A 17,861-nucleotide genomic window follows, 5' to 3' on the forward strand; every position below is an offset into this window, starting at 1 on the left:
CTCTTCTCCTATGTGCCTTATCCAGGCCAGGACAGGACAGGCCAATTTGGCAGCAGTCTGCCACCAGCCCATGAGCCCAAAGGCCAGAGGAGTGCAGAGCCCAGAGAGAGAGGAGCCAGGGCATCAGTGCACAGTGCCACTAGAACCCTGCTCCTTGGCTGGCCCCCAACTCCCCCTTATGTCCCCCCAAACTAGCTATCCCTTGGGGTGGAGGGTTGCTCAGCCCATCCCAACCCCAGGGCCTGCCAGACTGTCTGTTCTGGGGAGAATGAGAATTGTCAAGCACTCAGCCCAGGTCCAGGCTGAGCCACCCCTCACACACAGAGCCCTGCGATTTCCCAGCAGATCTGCCTGGGGATGAGAAATTAGAGGCTGCTGGAGGAGGGAGCTAATGCCAGCCCACGCAGCCCCCTCCCCGGCCGCCTAAGGAACTGGGCCGCTGCCGGGCGTGGGAGGAAGCAAGATTGCCATTGAAATGGGAAGTGATGATCAGGCAGGGCTGGGAGCAGCAGCAGCATGATTGATGGGGAAAGCACTGGAAGAAGCTGAACTTCTGAAGCCAGCGACAGGGAGGACCCTAGACTCCTGTGTGGGCGGGCATGGCTGCCCAGGTACCCACACCCCCTGCCCTACTCCCAGCCTAGACCCAGGACTCCTGGAGGTTGGGGGATGCAGGGCCTGGTGTGAGTGAGGCTGTGGGGGAAGGATCCAGTGGACAAAGGCCAGGGGCCAGGCCAGAGGTCGGTGTAGATAGCAGCTCAGAATGGTATCACATGCCCTACCCCCTAGTGATGACAAAGAAAGCTGCCAAGTGTCAAAAGTGATCATCTCTCTGTAGAGATAGTATGGGAGAGCCCACCTCTTCACCTTCTGTACTGTCCACATGAATATGTATTACTTTTAAGCCAAAGGCATGTTTCTGAGGCCACTTTTATCAGAATTCTCATTCCCACCTTGCTGATAGGTATGGGGTCCCTGGTAGAGGTGTGTTTTAGAGGCTCTTGAGAAACCGGAACAGAGTCTCAGAGTGGATTTCCAAAAAGAACTGTGCACCCACCCTCACACACCACCCTGCCGTAGAGGCGCTGGGAGGGAGGAGACACCAAGCCCATGGCAGCCTGGTGGCCTGGCGGCCTGGTGAGCCATGGGCCGGTCTGACCCATGCATGTGGGAATCAGCCCACAGCCATCTTAACTGACCCTCCAAGAGACTGGGAAATGGACACAAGCCCAGCCGCTTGTCACACAGCAAAGGCCTTCTTTTTAAACAAAAGCTAAAGCTTCACACTTGTAGGAGGACTTAACGACAAGCAATTCTCCAGAACCATCCAAAGGCAGAGGGTTATGCAAACCCCCTTAAGAAGTCTCAAGTCCCTAAGCCCTGATGATAGACCTCAATAAAATACTGCGCCCTGTGGAACCTCCGACACTGCACCCTCCCCTGGCTCCCTGCAGCATAGCAAGGCCTTGACCTTCACACAGCACCCTTCCTAGCACCCCTCGCAGCCTAGACACGGTCAGCTCTCCATGGCCTGACCCCCTGGTTAGTCCAAGTGCCTGAGGGCTGCCTGTGCCTTCCTGACCTCTTTTCCAGCTATTGCACCTTTCTCTGCCCAGTCCCAGCGTCCCTCCCCTGGAAAGTGTGGCAGACTTGGGCCTCAGGTAGTATGTGCCCTACAGCAGCAGCCCCAGGCCTCTGAGCACCAAGCTGGCTTCAGTGGGGAACTCAGAGGCAGGTCACTGCTCCTCCTCTTTCCAACAAAGTCCCAAAAGCTCTGTGTAGCTTCTCGGTGGGATTCTGTCTCGTCCCTGGACTCACACTTCCCAGGAAGGAGACCTGTGCCCATCCTGACCCCACTGCCCCTCACTACTCCTAGGGCAGCAGGAAGAGGTAAAGGGAGAAGAAGCCTTGTATGTAGAAGCCACTGGTGCCAAGACAGAGCTCAATGTGTGTGACTTTGGGCTAGCCCCTCGCTTTGACACTGAATGCACGCATAGTTCTCCCACTGAACCTGAGCCAGGACACGACATCCTCAATTCAGACTGCGTCTGGGCCCTTGGAAAGAGGGATTCGAATTTGTGTTTTCTTTTATAGCCAAACCTTCCATATTCAATAAAATGAGGGGTTAGGATGAGGGCTCAGGGCCCTGGATTTGAGCCTCGGAGCTGTTTGTCACAGGTAGTCTTAAAGGTCTCTGGGCCTCAGTTTCCCCATCATAGAACTGGGACTGGATGGCTTGGCATGGCACAGTGCCTTGGTGAGCCTGACCCATTATCTCGACAGGTCCTGAATCTCTTCCTGGCCTTGCTGCTCAGCTCCTTCAGTGCAGACAACCTCACAGCCCCTGATGAGGACAGAGAGATGAACAACCTCCAGCTGGCCCTGGCCCGCATCCAGAGGGGCCTGCGCTTTGTCAAGCGGACCACCTGGGATTTCTGCTGTGGTCTCCTGCGGCAGCGGCCTCAGAAGCCCGCAGCCCTTGCCGCCCAGGGCCAGCTGCCCAGCTGCATTGCCACCCCCTACTCCCCGCCACCCCCAGAGACGGAGAAGGCGCCTCCCACCCGCAAGGAAACACGGTTTGAGGAAGGCGAGCAACCGGGCCAGGGCACCCCCAGGGATCCAGAGCCCGTGTGTGTACCCATCGCTGTGGCCGAGTCAGACACAGATGACCAAGAAGAGGATGAGGAGAACAGCCTGGGCACGGAGGAGGAGTCCAGCAAGCAGGTGGGCCATCACCCCTGCATGTATGAGGCACCTACACATACAGGGCCCAGAGCTCTGCTGTCCGGGCCACCCAGCCTCACTCAAAGCGGCTTCCCCTGCCAGACTACCTTGGCAGTGGGTAGGGGTAGAAGGCAGGCCCTCCCCCCAATAGCCAGCCTCTCAGAGGGGTGCTGAGACCAACCCTCAACCCTCTCTTCCTAACTCAGTCCAGAAGCTGACCTGGGGAGGGGCTGCTATCCACCACTCATGCCCTGGCTGGGCATGGGGAATTCATTGTACAGACAGGGAAACTGAGGCATGGCAAGAGAGACTTGCTGGGTGTTCCTCATGAGTTTAGAACAGAGCCTCTAGCCCCCAGTTCCCACACTGACCATTGTCCCCCCTCCAGGACTGGCAAGGTAGAGTGTCTTGGCAAAAGAGAAGTATGGTTTTCTGACCTCCAGACTGCCCCTTCCCCTCCTCCCACATCCAGGGCTCATTCTGAGATTTAAAAATAAGCATCCCTAAGACTGAGGTGCCAGGGACAGCACTATCTTATCTCCCAACCTGTTATTTTTAACACTTGGGACCAGAGTCTGCACAAAGCAGGCAGGGCCCGCCCCTCCCCTCCCCTCCCCTCCCCTCCCCTCCGTTTTCCCCTGGCCTGAGCCAGGCTCAGATGGCTTCTCCTCGGGGCTTTAGGTCAAGCCCCCAGGAGTGTTCTCCCTGTTGAGTCAGGCCCATCTTGGCTGCTTCCTCTGGGCCTGCACTGGGTGGGCCTGGCTGTGGAGAGCAGCCGCTCCCCATGTGTGGAACTTGATCTAAGGCTCTGGGCTTGGTTTCACATCCTCCTGCCTCCCTGTGATCCCAGAGGCCACCCTTTCAAGTCAGGTTGCGGGGCAGTGGCAATGTCTGCTCAGGGAGAGGAAGTGTTGGTGTTGCCAGGACCACAGTTTCCAATGATCTCCAACACAGGAGGGGAATTCCAGCTGTCTCTCCTTTCCCTTCTCTGTTCCTTCTCTTGAGCCCATCGACTCTGGCTCCCTGGTGTGTGTGTGTGTGTGTGTGTGTGTGTGTGTACAAGCTGGGAGTGCCACGGGGATTCATGAAGGAAGTCAGTGTGACCTTCCTAAGTACAGTGGCCAGCATTTGTGAGCTGGACATCGTGGCCCAGCTGCACCCTTCCAGGGAGTCTGGGGAGGGGGAGTTATGCCAGGCTGGCCAGGGGCTTCCTCTGTCTCTAGGCCCTTTGCCTGGATCTACCAGAAGCCTCCCACCTGCCTGCTCAGGCCCCCTGAGGGAGGGGTCTTCAGTGAGATGGAGGCCCCATGAAGACAGCCGGAGGCAGTGCCCCAGATGCATGGGCAGAGTCTGAAACCCCCAGGGTCAGGGCCCTGGAGACCCTCTGGCTGGGTGTGTGGACTCAGCTCATAGGCTGGGGTCTTTTCAGCAGGAATCCCAGCCTGTGTCCGGTGGCCCAGAGGCCCCTCCGGATTCCAGGACCTGGAGCCAGGTGTCAGCGACTGCCTCCTCCGAGGCCGAGGCCAGTGCATCTCAGGCCGACTGGCAGCAGCAGCGGAAAGCGGAACCCCAGGCCCCAGGGTGCGGTGAGGTAATGCACGCCTTTGTCCCTGAAGCCAGCTGGGCGCCGCTGCTTGGGTCAGAGCCAGGCTGTGAGAGGTGCACGCCTGCATTTGCTGTTGGGAGCCACAGCCACTGTCATAGGCAGCGTGGAAGGCCAGTCTGCAGAGGGGAGGGTGGGCATCCCTGTCGTGACAGGGGAGAGATGGTACAGGGCCCAGGGCCAACGGGACATTTTGGAAATTCTGATCCCAAACTCTGATGCAGGACTAACCCACTACCTCCACATGTTCACCCTCTCCACATACTCCATCCCTGTGTTTTGGTCCTGTTTGGCAAATGTTTGTCCTGTGAATCTTCCCATCCAAAGAAGACTTCAGGAGGCTGGGCATGGTGGCTCATGCTTGTAATTTTAATACTTTGGGAGGCCGAGGCAGGTGGATCACTTGAGGTCAGGAGTTCGAGATCAGCCTGGCCACCATGGTGAACAGGTTACCCGCCTGATTCTGTAAGCACTGGAGTTCGCAACCCCTGAGCAAAAGGCCTGTGGCATTGCTGACTAAGCTGCCCAGCCTCACTCACATCTAGCCCACGGAAGGTGGAGGGCACGTGTTCAGAGTGCGTGGTGGCCACTGTCCTGCAGCCTGACCTCACTCCATCCAGCACTTGTGCCTTTTCCTCTTTTGTGAGGTGGGCCCTTGTGAGCTTTGCAAGCATGGTCAGTTTTTGGAGTACTACTGGAGTCATCTTCCTGACTGTGCAGATCACGGTTCTCCCCCTGATGGTCTCAGCTGTGAAGGCACGTGGGGACAGGAAGACACAGGAGAGAGGCAGAATGCCATGTGAGAGAAGCGGCTCTCTCACACGGATGTTAACCTTTGAATTAATTTTATAAGTCTTCCTTTCTTCAAATCAGTTCATGGGGGAGCCCATATAAGGGAGACACAGGCTGGGGTTTTCCCAGGAAAGGGACTCCCTCGTCTCACCTGCAGTAGGACCTGAGAACGTGTCCTCTCACATGAAAGCCCCATGGCCTTCAGACAGCTCCAGTGTTTCTAAAGACAAAATAAGCATGCTGCTCTCCTCTGGCCTGCCCCTTTCATCATCCAACTCCTTTCGTCCCCCAACTGAGCTGGGAAGAGAGGGGAAGGAACCCTCGAAGCCACAGGGGACCACGAAAGACTGAGCCTCACCTCTCTGGGCAAGGATCCACCTTCTCCGAGCAGTAGGCTCTGTTTTCCCTCCAGAATGCACCCCTTTCCCATCACAGATCTCAAAAATGGAAAAGAAGCCCCTGAGACATCAGCAGATTGATTCATCAAAGGAAAAGAAAAGAAAGAAGGCAGCCGTAGGAGCATAGCCATGCCCAAGAATTCAGACAAGCCCCTCTCTAAATGGAGCCTAAGCCTGAGATGATGTGAGGTGGGGGCAGCCGAGATGGGGGCTTTGGACCTGACCTGACGCAAACGATGGATTTTCTTCCTTCACTGACACTCCTCCCCTGACGTACCCATCTTTACGTCCCGTTCCCTAGAAGCAGAGGGATTCCTGTGCAAATGACTTGTTGAGCGGTGTTCTCAGGAGAAACCCATGAGAAAGAGAAACAGGATGAAGCAAAGAAGGAAGCTACGGAAAGGCTTTCCAGCTGCAGTCAGCCTCATCCTGTCCCAAGTAGAGCTCTGGGGCATGAATTGCACCACAGCATTGTCCCAACTCAAGGCTAGGGGCTGGCCTTCTGTATTCGTGTATCAGTGGCTGCTGGGCATCAGCCACCCCTCGGGACGGCAGTCCCCCAGCTGAAGATGATTTTCTGGAGGAGGGCCAGCTAAGCAGCTAGCATTCACAGTGGCTGGGAATGGGTGCACTGGTCTTAGGCAGTGGAATTGGGCAGGGTACCCACAGTGGCCCCTGTAACACCCCTTTACACCCACACCCACAAGTGACACAGACACTCACAAGAGCACACCTGCATGCACATGCCTCTCTGTAGCCTCCCTATAATCAAGTTATTGAGGTCAGGGCAGCAGACTTGCAAGGACAGGAAGTGGAGGGCTCCATCACCTTCTCAGTCTCTGGGCTCTGTCCAGCACACCAGAACCCACGGGAACTGCGCAAAATGTGTGGGTGGGGTTGCTGGCCTGTTCTCTGCGGTCTGACCTTGCTGCCTGTGTGTTGCCCGGGATCCTGGTTCTGACTCTGTTCTGGATGTGACGTGCCTGTTTCCACTGTGTGTGCCACACCACCATGATGCGTCCATGTCCCACTGTGTGTCCATGTTGCTACCCCATGTCTATTTTGCTCCCAGCTAGATGCAGTCCCCATCCCCAGTGGCTTCCCAGAGCCCTTTCACAGCCCCCACACCCCAGCCTTAGACTCTAGCAGACCAGAATCACAGACCCGGGAGCCCCAAGGTCCAGCCTTGGCCCAGCCCTGACTGGCAAAAGGTGGCTCTGTGCAGGTCCCAGGGTGCATCATGAAGATGCTGCCTCCCTTCAGGGAGCCCCAAGCTCCTGCAGACTCTGGGCTCGAGGCCAAAGGCTGCTACTCAGCCCACACTCACACCCTTTCCCACCCTGTCCCACACCCCTGTCCATAGACCCCAGAGGACAGTTGCTCTGAGGGCAGCACAGCAGACATGACCAACACCGCTGAGCTCCTGGAGCAGATCCCCGACCTCGGCCAGGATGTCAAGGAACCAGAGGACTGCTTCACCGAAGGTAATGGCCCGGGCAGCCCTCTGCCCTAGCCTCAGTTCCACCCAGAGGGGACAGGAGGACCAGCAGCTCCTTGGAGCCCAGGGCCACGTGGCACCAACACCCTGCCTTAGATATCTGCCCACCTCCTCCATTCCTCTGAGGCCCTGGGGGGTTCCTCCATCTGCCTGACGTGTCTGCCCGTGGAGTGCTGGGCTGGACAGCTGCACCAAGAACTGGAGACACTGTGTTTGTGGTGTGTTAGCACCACTGTATGCCCAACAGCAGTAGGGTCTGGGTCTAATTCGCTCCTGTACCACCAGGCCCTGGCACGGTGCCTGACACATAGTAGGCCCTCTGTAAATCCTTGAGGCAGGGATGACACGTGGCCATGTTGATTGGCATCTATAGCTTTTATGGATTGGTGGTCTATATGGAGGATAGCTGGGGATAAAATGAGAACTTGGCCGGGCGCGGTGGCTCACGCCTGTAATTCCCACTTTGTGAGGCCAAGGCGGGTGGATCACCAGAGGTCAGGAGTTCAAAACAAGCCTGGCCAACGTGGTGAAACCCCATCTCTACTAAAAACACAAAAAATTAGTTGGGCGCGCTGGCGGGCACCTGTAATCCCAGCTACTCAGGAGGCTGAGGCGGGAGAATCTCTTGAACCCCGGAGGCGGAGGTTGCAGTGAGCCAAGATTGCACCATTGCACTCCAGACTGGGCAAGAAGAGTGAAACATCTCAAAAAAAGAAAAACAAAATGAGAGCTTGCCCTCCATGTGACACATCCATGGGGGCTCTCATTGAGGGATCTGCCCTTCCCAAGGCTCAGAAACTACAAACATGGAGAAGACCCAGGGAATGCCCAGGAGTTCCTACCATTTCCCCAGGGGGACAGTTTCCCAGATGAGCAGCGGACAAGCTGGAACCTATCCCAGCCCAGCCTTGTCCCTGCCCAGACCCGCCAGGCTGTTCACCCACTCGCTGGGTGCTCAGTCCATCCATCCTCCTCACAGAGTGCCTGAAGAGCGTGCGGCCCCCACGGGCGGTGCCCACGGCCCTCGCTCACACGGCCCTGCTCACCATATTGCCCTGTTCGCCACCCACATCATCATAGCTCTTTCTCTCAGTCATCTCTTCAACCATCCAACCTTCTGCCCTTAGACGTGGGCATTCACAGGCCCTGAGCTGGGCCTGACCCTCACTGTCTCCCACAGGCTGTGTCCGGCGCTGTCCCTGCTGTGCGGTGGACACCACGCAGGCCCCAGGGAAGGTCTGGTGGCGGTTGCGCAAGACCTGCTACCACATCGTGGAGCACAGCTGGTTCGAGACATTCATCATCTTCATGATCCTACTCAGCAGTGGAGCGCTGGTACCCTCCTGGGGATGCAGGGTTGTGGCAGGGACGGCTGGAGGAGGAGGGGAGGGCAGGGAAAGGAGGTCTCCAGCTGGAAAGTCAGGTCAGAAACTGGGGCAGAGCCTCTGCTGAAAATGTGCTCCCCAGACCCCCAGAGCAGAGAACAGCTCACAAACTCTCAACACCCGCGGCACGTATGGAGGGAGAGCAGGAAGGGCTCGCGGAGGGCATGTGTCCAGGCCTTCATCTTTGTTCCACAAAAGGGAAATGATTTGCCCCAGATCACCAGCCTCCTACACCAGAGCTCTGGTGACACACCCACCTGCACACAGCATCAGTGTTCTGTCAGGCTGTCACAGTGCAGTTAACCATGCTGGCTTATAGTACAGTGCTGGCTCCACTGAGTCCATGTCTTCAGGCTGGAGGCTGCGCCCTGTAGTTCACACATGATGATGCTTAATCCCTATGACAACTCTTTGTAGAAACATTAAGTAACTTGCTCAAGGTCCCACCACTCAGGAACCACAGATCTGGCATTTGAACCCAAGCAGTCAGATTCCAGAGTCCTTTGCCTTGACTTGTTTGTTCAATCAGTCTTCTAAGCCCTCCTTGTATCTAGCTCTGTGTATTCAGCCATGTGGGAGCTACAGGAGGAGGCCCCAGCCCTGGCCTCAGGAACACCCAATCAGGGTGATGGGAGGCCAGAGGGGGTGGAGCAATCAGGGTAGTCTCCCTGGAGGAAGCAGATAGAGCTGGACTGTGGAGAACAGAGAGGTGTTGAAGCCAGGAGGAGCAGTGAGGCCCTCCAGGGTTGCCCCATCTGGCTCCCAGGCATGCTGCTCTAATCTTTCCAAGCACTTCTAGGAAGAGATGGAACAGCCCTGGAGGGGGTTCTGGAAGGTGCTGGTGAAGCAGGGAGAGGGGTGATTAAGAAGGCAGAAGATGGATGGGCACAGTGGCTCACACCTGTAATCCCAGCACTTTGGGAGGCCGAGGCAGGCGGATCACCTGAGGTCAGGAGTTCGAGACCAGCCTGGCCAACATGGCAAAACCCCATCTCTACTAAAAATACAACAGCTGAGTGTGGTGGCACTCACCTGTAATCCAAGCTACTTGGGAGGTTGAGGCATGAGAATCACTTGAACTCGGGAGGCAGAGGTTGCAGTGAGCCGAGGTCACGCCACTGTACTCCAGCCTGGGGGATACAGTGAGACTCCATCTAAAAAAAAAAAAAAAAAGACATGGAAACTTTACTGGACCAGGGGAAGTAAGAGCCCTGTGGAAACTCTGCTGGACCAGGGAAAGTAAGAGCCTGTATTGCTGGGGAGGTGAGAACCCCATAGATGAGCAACTAACAGAGAATGCTTTAGACTGCAGAGTGAGAGAAAGGGCACTTTGATCCAAGGCTATGTGCCTCCATTCCATGCTGCCTCCTCCTGTGGGGTTAGACCATGGGGAGGCACTGTGGCTGTCACTTCGAAACCTCTAGGCCTCCCACCCTACCCGATGCTGCCTCACCCCTGTTCCAGAATGGGCCTGGAGCCATAACTTGCAGCCCGCCTGCTGTTTTACCATTGGCAGCTAGAGCCAAATCTCTGTAGGCTTCAGAGAAAGATGGTTTGACAATATGTTAACGAGTTTTGTTTTTAAACAGCCGCAAACAAGGGCAGCCAGAGCCATTTCGTCTGGGCTGTGGAGGGAAAGCTCAGCTTGGCATAAGTGAGGAGGAGTTTTGGCAAGCATCTGGTGAATCTAATCAGGGTAGACAGCCAAGCTCTGTTGTTAAAAAACCACGTCAATGATATATTGAGAAAAAGAGAAATCTGAGTGTGTTATTTAAAGTTGTAAACTTGTTTAACAGAAAGCAAACTATATCCTTTCCAAATTGCTGAGGGAAAATTTTTTTTTTAAAAAAAGAAAAAACAGAGGTCTCACAGCAAAAGGTAGAAGAAAAAAGAAGCAACAAGAAAACAGAAAATCAGAAAACAAAATAATATAACAGAGGCAAGATCAAACACGTGTTTTAATAATAAATGTAACTGGATAAAATTCATCTTTTAAAAGGAAAGGACTCAGGATAGATTTAAAAAAAAACCCCTTCAGCCACGTGCTTTCAAATGACAAACCTAAAACAATGCGACTCAGAAATATTAAAAGCCACCAGGCATGGTGGCTCATGCCTGTAATTTCAGCACTTTGGGAGGCTAAGGCAGGAGGGTGGCTTGAGCCCAGGAGTTCAAGACCAGCCTAAGCAACATAGTAAGACCCCACCTCTACAAAAAGATTTTTAAAAATTAGCTGGGCGTGGTGGCATATGCCTGTGGTCCCAGCTACTCAGGAGGCTGAGGGGAGAGGATCACTTGAGCCTGAGAGGTCAAGGCTGCAGTGAGTCCTGTTCACACCAATGCCTTCCAACCTGAGTGACCGAGCAAGACCTTGTCTAAAATATATATATAATATACATATATATATGTATATATACACACACAAATATATATATAAAATATATGTGTATATATTATATATTATATATGTGTATATATATTATATATGTGTATATATTATATATTATACATATAGTGAACTAATAAAGTAGATCAGGCAAATGCAAATAATGACAACAAATTCAGGGTGCTTTTTGTTTGTTGAATTCAAAGTTAAAAGCTTGAGACGAGACAAAGAGGGTCCAACCTATAATAAAAATATAACTATTGGCTGGGTGCAGTGGCTCATGCCTATAATCCTAACACTTTGGGAGGCTGAGACAGGAGGACCGCTTGAGGCCAGGAATTCAAGACCAGCCTAGGCAACATAGTGAGACCCCCGTCTCTACAAAAAAGAAAAATTAGCCAAACATGATGGCATATGTCTGTAGTCCCAGTTTCTCAGGAGGCTGAGGTGGGAGGATTGGTTGAGCCCAGGAGGTGAAAGCTGCAGTGAGCCATGAACATGCCACTGCATTCCAGCCTGGGTGACAGAGCAAAACCCTATCTCAAAAAAAGAAAAAAAAATGTGTGTGTGTATAAAATACATATATATTCATACACATAAATATATAAAATCTATAAAAGAATATAGATGTATACAAAATATATAAATATAGATTATACGAAGTATGTAAATATATATGTACAAATATATAAATATAAAAAATATATTTGTATATTAAATATATAAATATCCATATAAATATATTCATATATGAATATATCTTTATAAAATATATATTTATATAATTATATATACATACATTTATATAATTATATACAATTATATAAACCTATATATAAGTATATATTATAACATATAATTATATACACCTATATAAGTGCATATTTATATATTATTATATGTATAAATATTATGTATACATTTGCTTGGGATTGCATAGCACTTCAATATATAAAACCAAAACCACTGGAGAAAAAAACAGGAAAAAGTGACAACAGTGCACTAGTACTGGGAAACTTTGCTATATTTCTATTAGTTCTTGACATTCAAGTGGAAAGAATAAGACAATGAGAGATCTAAATACAGATATATATATAAAATAAATTTGACCTAACATAATAATAAAGACAATCGCTAACTCTTAAATAGCACTAGCTATATTCCAGATACTGTTTTAAGCATTTTATAAGCATTAATTCATTTAATTCTCACAATAACCCTATGAGATAGGTATTAGTATTAATCCTATTTTACAGATATGGAAAGTGCTAGAAATGGAAAAAATAGGAGGATAAAAACAAACACCTGGCCGGGCGCGGTGGCTTAGGCTTGGAATCCCAGCACTTTGGGGGGCCGAGACGGGCGGATCACGAGGTCAGGAGATCTAGACCATCCTTGCTAACACGGTGAAACCCCATCTCTACTAAAAATACAAAGAATTAGCTGGGCGTGGTGGCGGGCGCCTGTAGTCCCAGCTACTCCGGAGGCTGAGGCAGGAGAATGGCGTGAACCGGCGAGGCGGAGCTTGCAGTGAGCCGAGATTCACGCCACTGCACTCCAGCCTGGGCGACAGCGAGACTCCGTCTCAAAAACAAAAACAAAAACAAAAAAAAACACCTAAAATGTAAAAGTCATTCTTAAGTAAACCTTGGATCAAACAGAAAATAGTTTGGTGGTAGTTTAGGGGGGTTCAATTGATTAATTAACTAATTAACAAAAGAAGGCCACTCATGCACCAAAGGTGATGATAGTGTGCTATAAATCAAAGATTGTGATTCCATTAATTCTGTCCACGTGAGATCTGGAAAAATAAGAAAAGTGTAGAGGTAGAGAAAAAGCTGTGACTGGTAGAAAAAAACTAGAAAATAACAGTATTGAGAATACTGCATGTGGAATACAGCCAAAGCTGTAATAAAAGGAAAATTCATTACTTAAATACTCTCATTATTAAATAGAAAGAACATAAATTATTTAACTCAAGAAATTAAAAATATAACAAAATAATCTTAAAGAAACCTAGGCAAGTAATTAATAAGATTAAAACCTTTTTTTCTTTGCCCCATATGATCTGCAGTAATAAAAACATAATGAATTAGAAAATAAATAGTAAAATTGACACAAAATTCCAAAGCTGATTCCTTGAAAATTTAAAGCAACCAAATTGATAACCACTAGGTAATCTAATTTCTCACATCTCCAAAAACAGATTCTTTCACATTCTCAAGGAAGAAAATAATTCCAATGCTATTTAAAGTACTCTAGTGCATGAAAAAAAACAGAAAGTCTAGAAATTGTTTTTTGTGTGTGTTTGTGTGTTTGTTTGTTCGTTTTTGAGACAGAGTTTTGCTCTTGTTGTTGCCCAGGCTGGACTGCAGTCCGGGTTCAAGGATTCTCCTGCCTCAGCCTCCTGAGTAGCTGGGATTACAGGCATGTGCCACCATGCCTGGCTAATTTTGTATTTTTAGTAGAGATGGGGTTTCTCCATGTTTGTCAGGCTGGTCTCGAACTCCCGACCTCAGGTGATCTGCCTGCCTCGGCCTCCCAAAGTGCTGGGATTACAGATGTGAGCCACCGCACCTGGCCCATAAATTGTTTTTTTAAAAGCTAAAATAATGCTGATTTTTAAAACCTCAAGTATACCAAAAGGAAAACCTTGGCCAGTTTTTATGCTTCATACTCCATACTTCTGAATAGTGATGTACAAATCTTAAACAAAATACATGCAGATAGGATCTAGAAATATACTTAAAAGATTGAGTACGTCATATGACAAATGTGTCATATCCTAAAATGTGAAAATAGTACCATATTAGTAAAACTATTTATATTAATAGGACAAAGATAAAAAACCATATAATTATTTCAATGAATGCCTGATTTTCAAAACTCTGGTAAGAACAGAAATAAAATATATTTTCTTCTACTGAATCCAAACGACAAAAAAAAAGAAATAAAATGTTTTTCTTAATCTAGTAAAAAACTGACTCTCAAATTAACTTATATCATCATTAGTAGTAAAACCACTTGAAACGTTTTCATTAAAGTGAAGAATAAGAAAAGGATGATTTACCTTTTTAGCTATTGCTCATTATTTAATAATAGTCTTGAATTACTAGCCAGTGTAATTAAGAAAATTGAACACATGATACAAAAGTTGGGAAATAAAATAATTGAAGTTAATCCAGTCAAGTATAAAAGCAAGAGTTAAAAATGATAGAAATATATCATTATTTATAGATAATATGATTGCCTAGAAAAGAATTTAAACCTATTTTAAAAACATTATATGGCCAGTTATGAAATAAATATGCAAAGAATTGTTGCTATTGTTGTTGTTTTATCCTAAGAGAAACCATTTAGTCACAAGTAACATCTTTCAAATATTTCTTACATGCCAAGCACTGCAAGCATAAAATAACTGGGAATAAATATAATAATGAATGTGTAAGAGATGCATGAAGAAAACTGTAAAACTTTGCCAAGCAGTATAAAACAGAACAAATAGATAAACATACCTTCATCTTGGGTAGGAAGACTTCATATTAGTTCCTAAAGTAATTAATAGATTCAATGCAATAACAAGCTTTCAACATTTCTGAGGAAATATGACAAAACATTGGTAAAGTTTAAATAAAGTTTAAAATTATTTAAATGTCCAGGGAAATTCATGTGATACTAATTCAGGAATAGACAGAGAACAGTAGAACCACATAAACAGATCTGAAGTAGATTTAAGTAAATAAAGAAATGTACTATATGATAAAGTTGACTTTTAATCAGTGGATTTTAAGTGGATTATTTAATAAAGTGTTGGGGCATTTGACGAGCCACATCCTGAAAAAAAGTATTAAAATGGATATTTACTCCTTACCAAACTATATGTAATTTTTAAAATTGTAATGTAAAACAATGAAACCACAAAAATTGTTTTAAGAAGGTCATTTTTCCTAGCCTCGGAATAGATAAGGGCTTTCTTAATGCAACACCAAAAATTTTACTAAATGAAAATTATAATAAATGATACAATCATATAAAATGATACAATAATTGAAAATGAAGTACATAGAACTTCAGTACGGTAAACAAAAGCAAGTGAGATTTAAAGGCAGGGTGGTGTCACAAATCAGGTTGGTGCTACCAAACAAAGAGTTAATGTCCCCAAATAAACCAGACACTCAAGTACAAAAATAGGCAAAGGATATGAACAGGTAATTCCCAAAAGGAACACGGCAAATATCCAAAGAAAAGATGTCAGCATCGCTCCTAATAACATAAATGAAAATGTAACAAAATACAAGTTTCTTTCATTAGGCTGGGAAAAGTGAAAAAGGAGAAATGACAGCAATGTCAGTGGGGTGATGGAGAAGAGCCCCCTTCCTGCCCCAGAGATGGAGTGTCAATTGGTGTTGCCTTCGGAGGGGTCCATTCCCAGGCTGTACCAAAAGCACACCTTTGGCCTGGCAACCCCATTTATCCTCAACAATCCCCTGTCCACTGCAACTTTATTTCTACTAGGGATAAACTGTAAAGAACCGAAATGTGCATTATTAATAAGGTTATTGGCTAAATAAATAGCAGCATATGCAAATAATGAAATATCATGCAGCCTTTTAAAATAGTGATATATATTATTGCATGTATTCATATTATTGAGTGGATAACTGTTCACAACATATTGTCTAATGGAGAAAGTAATTTCAAGGCAAATATTTAGTGTGTCTCATAAAACTGTGGTGATTGTGTGTATGTGCACACACATACGCACTGTCAAAAATAATACTCACCTAAATGTTAGCAGTGGTTACTTTGGTGTCATTAAATTAGAGATGCCTTTTACTTTCTTTTTTATAATTTCCATATTATTTAATTTTTATAAGATGCACCCATTTTTATACTCAGAAAAAAATACAATACACCTAGTTTTTTTTTATCTTGAACAACTCCCAAAATCCATTTTGGGACCTGAATTATCCTGTTGTGCCATCTACAGTGCCTCAGTGAGCCATATGTATGCCTCAGCAGTGCCAACAGCACTGGTCTCTTGGGTCACTGTCGCTCACAGAGGCCCTGAAGTCGGACAGGAAGGCCCAGGAGTGGCAGGTGGAGGCAGCTCCCCCAGAGCCCTAGTGACGTGTTCAGTTGCCTAGACAGGAGCCTCATGGCACACTCTGGACAGAGAGAGAAACAGGAACAAATCAGTAGGCTGGAGGTAGAAGCCATCTGAGAGCCACTGGAGTTTCTCTGTTAGCTCAGGAATTTGAGTTGAGGCAGAAATGAGGAGGTGGAGAAAGACTTACAACTCCTAGGATTTTGGAAACTTTGACTCCTAGAGCCTGAGAATTGCAGGAGATTTGACTTTATCTACACCTGTGTGGTTCCTAAACATCAAATCTACAAACGACTTTTAATATAGTTTCTTTAAAATTCAGCTTTACATCAACTCTCATTGGTTTTTGCTTATTTAAATAAATGTTGTGTAAAGTGAAACTTAATCATCATTATTAATTGGAAACCAATATTTTTCCCATGAAAAGTAAGTAACCGTATAAACAAAGCTAAAGCAAAATGGAGTGAAAACGAAAATATTTTATGTTGTTGTTTCCAGCAGGAAGCTGTGAGCTGAGCCTGCATACCCTCTCTCCTTGTTAAAATGGCAAGTTTTAGAAAGGCCTAGCCCAAAACTCAGACTTGATCTTCATTGCGAAGGGAGAAGGGGTCACACCATCCACTCTGCCTTATCATCCGTCTACCACATAAGGCCATCTCATGGCCTGCCAGTGGCACAGGCCCCGCTTGGAGGGCATTCTCATCTAGTCCAACACTGCCAGGGAGGAACCCCATCCACAGCATTCCTCACCCCTTCCCCACTCTCCCAGGCAGCAGGAGGTGTCAGAAACGGTGCCTAGGCCAGGCGCAGTGGCTCATGCCTGTAATCTCAACACTTTGGGAGGCTGAGGTGGGCAGATCACGAGGTCAGGAGCTCAAAACCAGCCTGACCAACATGGTGAAACCCCATCCCTACTAAAAATACAAAAAATTAGCCGGTTATGGTGGCTGGCATCTGTAATCCCAGCTACTCAGGAGGCTGAAGCAGGAGAATCACTTGAACCGGGAGGCGGAGGTTGCAGTGAGCCAAGATTGCACCACTGCACCAGCCTGGGGGCAACAGAGCAAGACTCCGTCTCAAAAAAAAAAAAAAAAAAGAAAAGAAAAGAAAAGAAACAGTGCCTGGTGCAGGGTGGAATCGGCAGTGGTCCAGGCTTCATGTCTGCCTTGTCCGGCCTTGTCTGCAGGCCTTCGAGGACATCTACCTGGAGGAGCGGAAGACCATCAAGGTTGTGCTTGAGTATGCCGACAAGATGTTCACCTATGTCTTCGTGCTAGAGATGCTGCTCAAGTGGGTGGCCTACGGCTTCAAGAAGTACTTCACCAATGCCTGGTGCTGGCTCGACTTCCTCATCGTGGATGTGAGTGTGGGCACCCGAAGGGAACAGGAAGGGGAAACCCATTGCCGGTGCGGGAGAAGGGGCTGAGGCAGAGGGCCCAGTGGGAGCCAGCAGGCTGAAGGGGAGGCATGCAGCAGTGCTGTGGGGCAGGCAGAGAGGAAGGAGGACGTGAGTCTGAGAGACCCAGGCCTTGTCCTCAGGTTCCCAGGCTCAGAGGAAGAGAAGAAATAGGAGACAGGGTCCTGCCTCTAGAGCCCGCAGTTTGGAGCCACAGCAGGTGGAGACCTAGGCCCCTGCTTCTAGGGGAGATCGTTCAAGAGTAGTCAAGGTAGGGGCGTGAGCCAGGGCAGGGGCTGGGGACTCAGGGTCCAGAAAGGGAAGTGAGCAGACAAGCTTGTGCTCTAGCACACACCACAGCAGACTGTAAGTGTCCATCAGGCCCACTAGACAGATGGCCAGTTCAGAGCCACCATGCACACACGAGGAGGACAGTTCAGAGCCTCCATGCACACATGCCAGGGGTAGAAGGCTGCTGAAAGGATGCTGGGCAGGCAGGGGAGAGCCTCCAGCTCAGGGAGAAGGTACTGGCTGGGGAGGATGAGAGAGGGGTGGAGTCACCCCAGAGGAGG

At 48.5% G+C, this 17,861-nt stretch overlaps 1 protein-coding gene across 1 annotated transcript in view; it reads left to right on the forward strand.

The window, feature by feature from the left end:
• SCN5A (sodium voltage-gated channel alpha subunit 5) overlaps positions 1 to 17,861 on the forward strand; it is a 100,377-nt gene that overhangs the window by 65,933 nt on the left and 16,583 nt on the right. The window contains exons 17-21 of the mRNA XM_058442855.1: positions 2,284 to 2,724; positions 4,154 to 4,315; positions 6,881 to 7,001; positions 8,196 to 8,350; positions 17,080 to 17,253. Of these exons, the coding sequence (XP_058298838.1) occupies positions 2,284 to 2,724; positions 4,154 to 4,315; positions 6,881 to 7,001; positions 8,196 to 8,350; positions 17,080 to 17,253 (1,053 nt within the window). The remainder of the gene's footprint in view (positions 1 to 2,283; positions 2,725 to 4,153; positions 4,316 to 6,880; positions 7,002 to 8,195; positions 8,351 to 17,079; positions 17,254 to 17,861) is intronic.

This window comes from Hylobates moloch, unplaced genomic scaffold (genome assembly GCF_009828535.3).
Source record: "Hylobates moloch isolate HMO894 unplaced genomic scaffold, HMol_V3 SCAFFOLD_8, whole genome shotgun sequence".
Taxonomy (NCBI): domain Eukaryota; kingdom Metazoa; phylum Chordata; class Mammalia; order Primates; family Hylobatidae; genus Hylobates; species Hylobates moloch.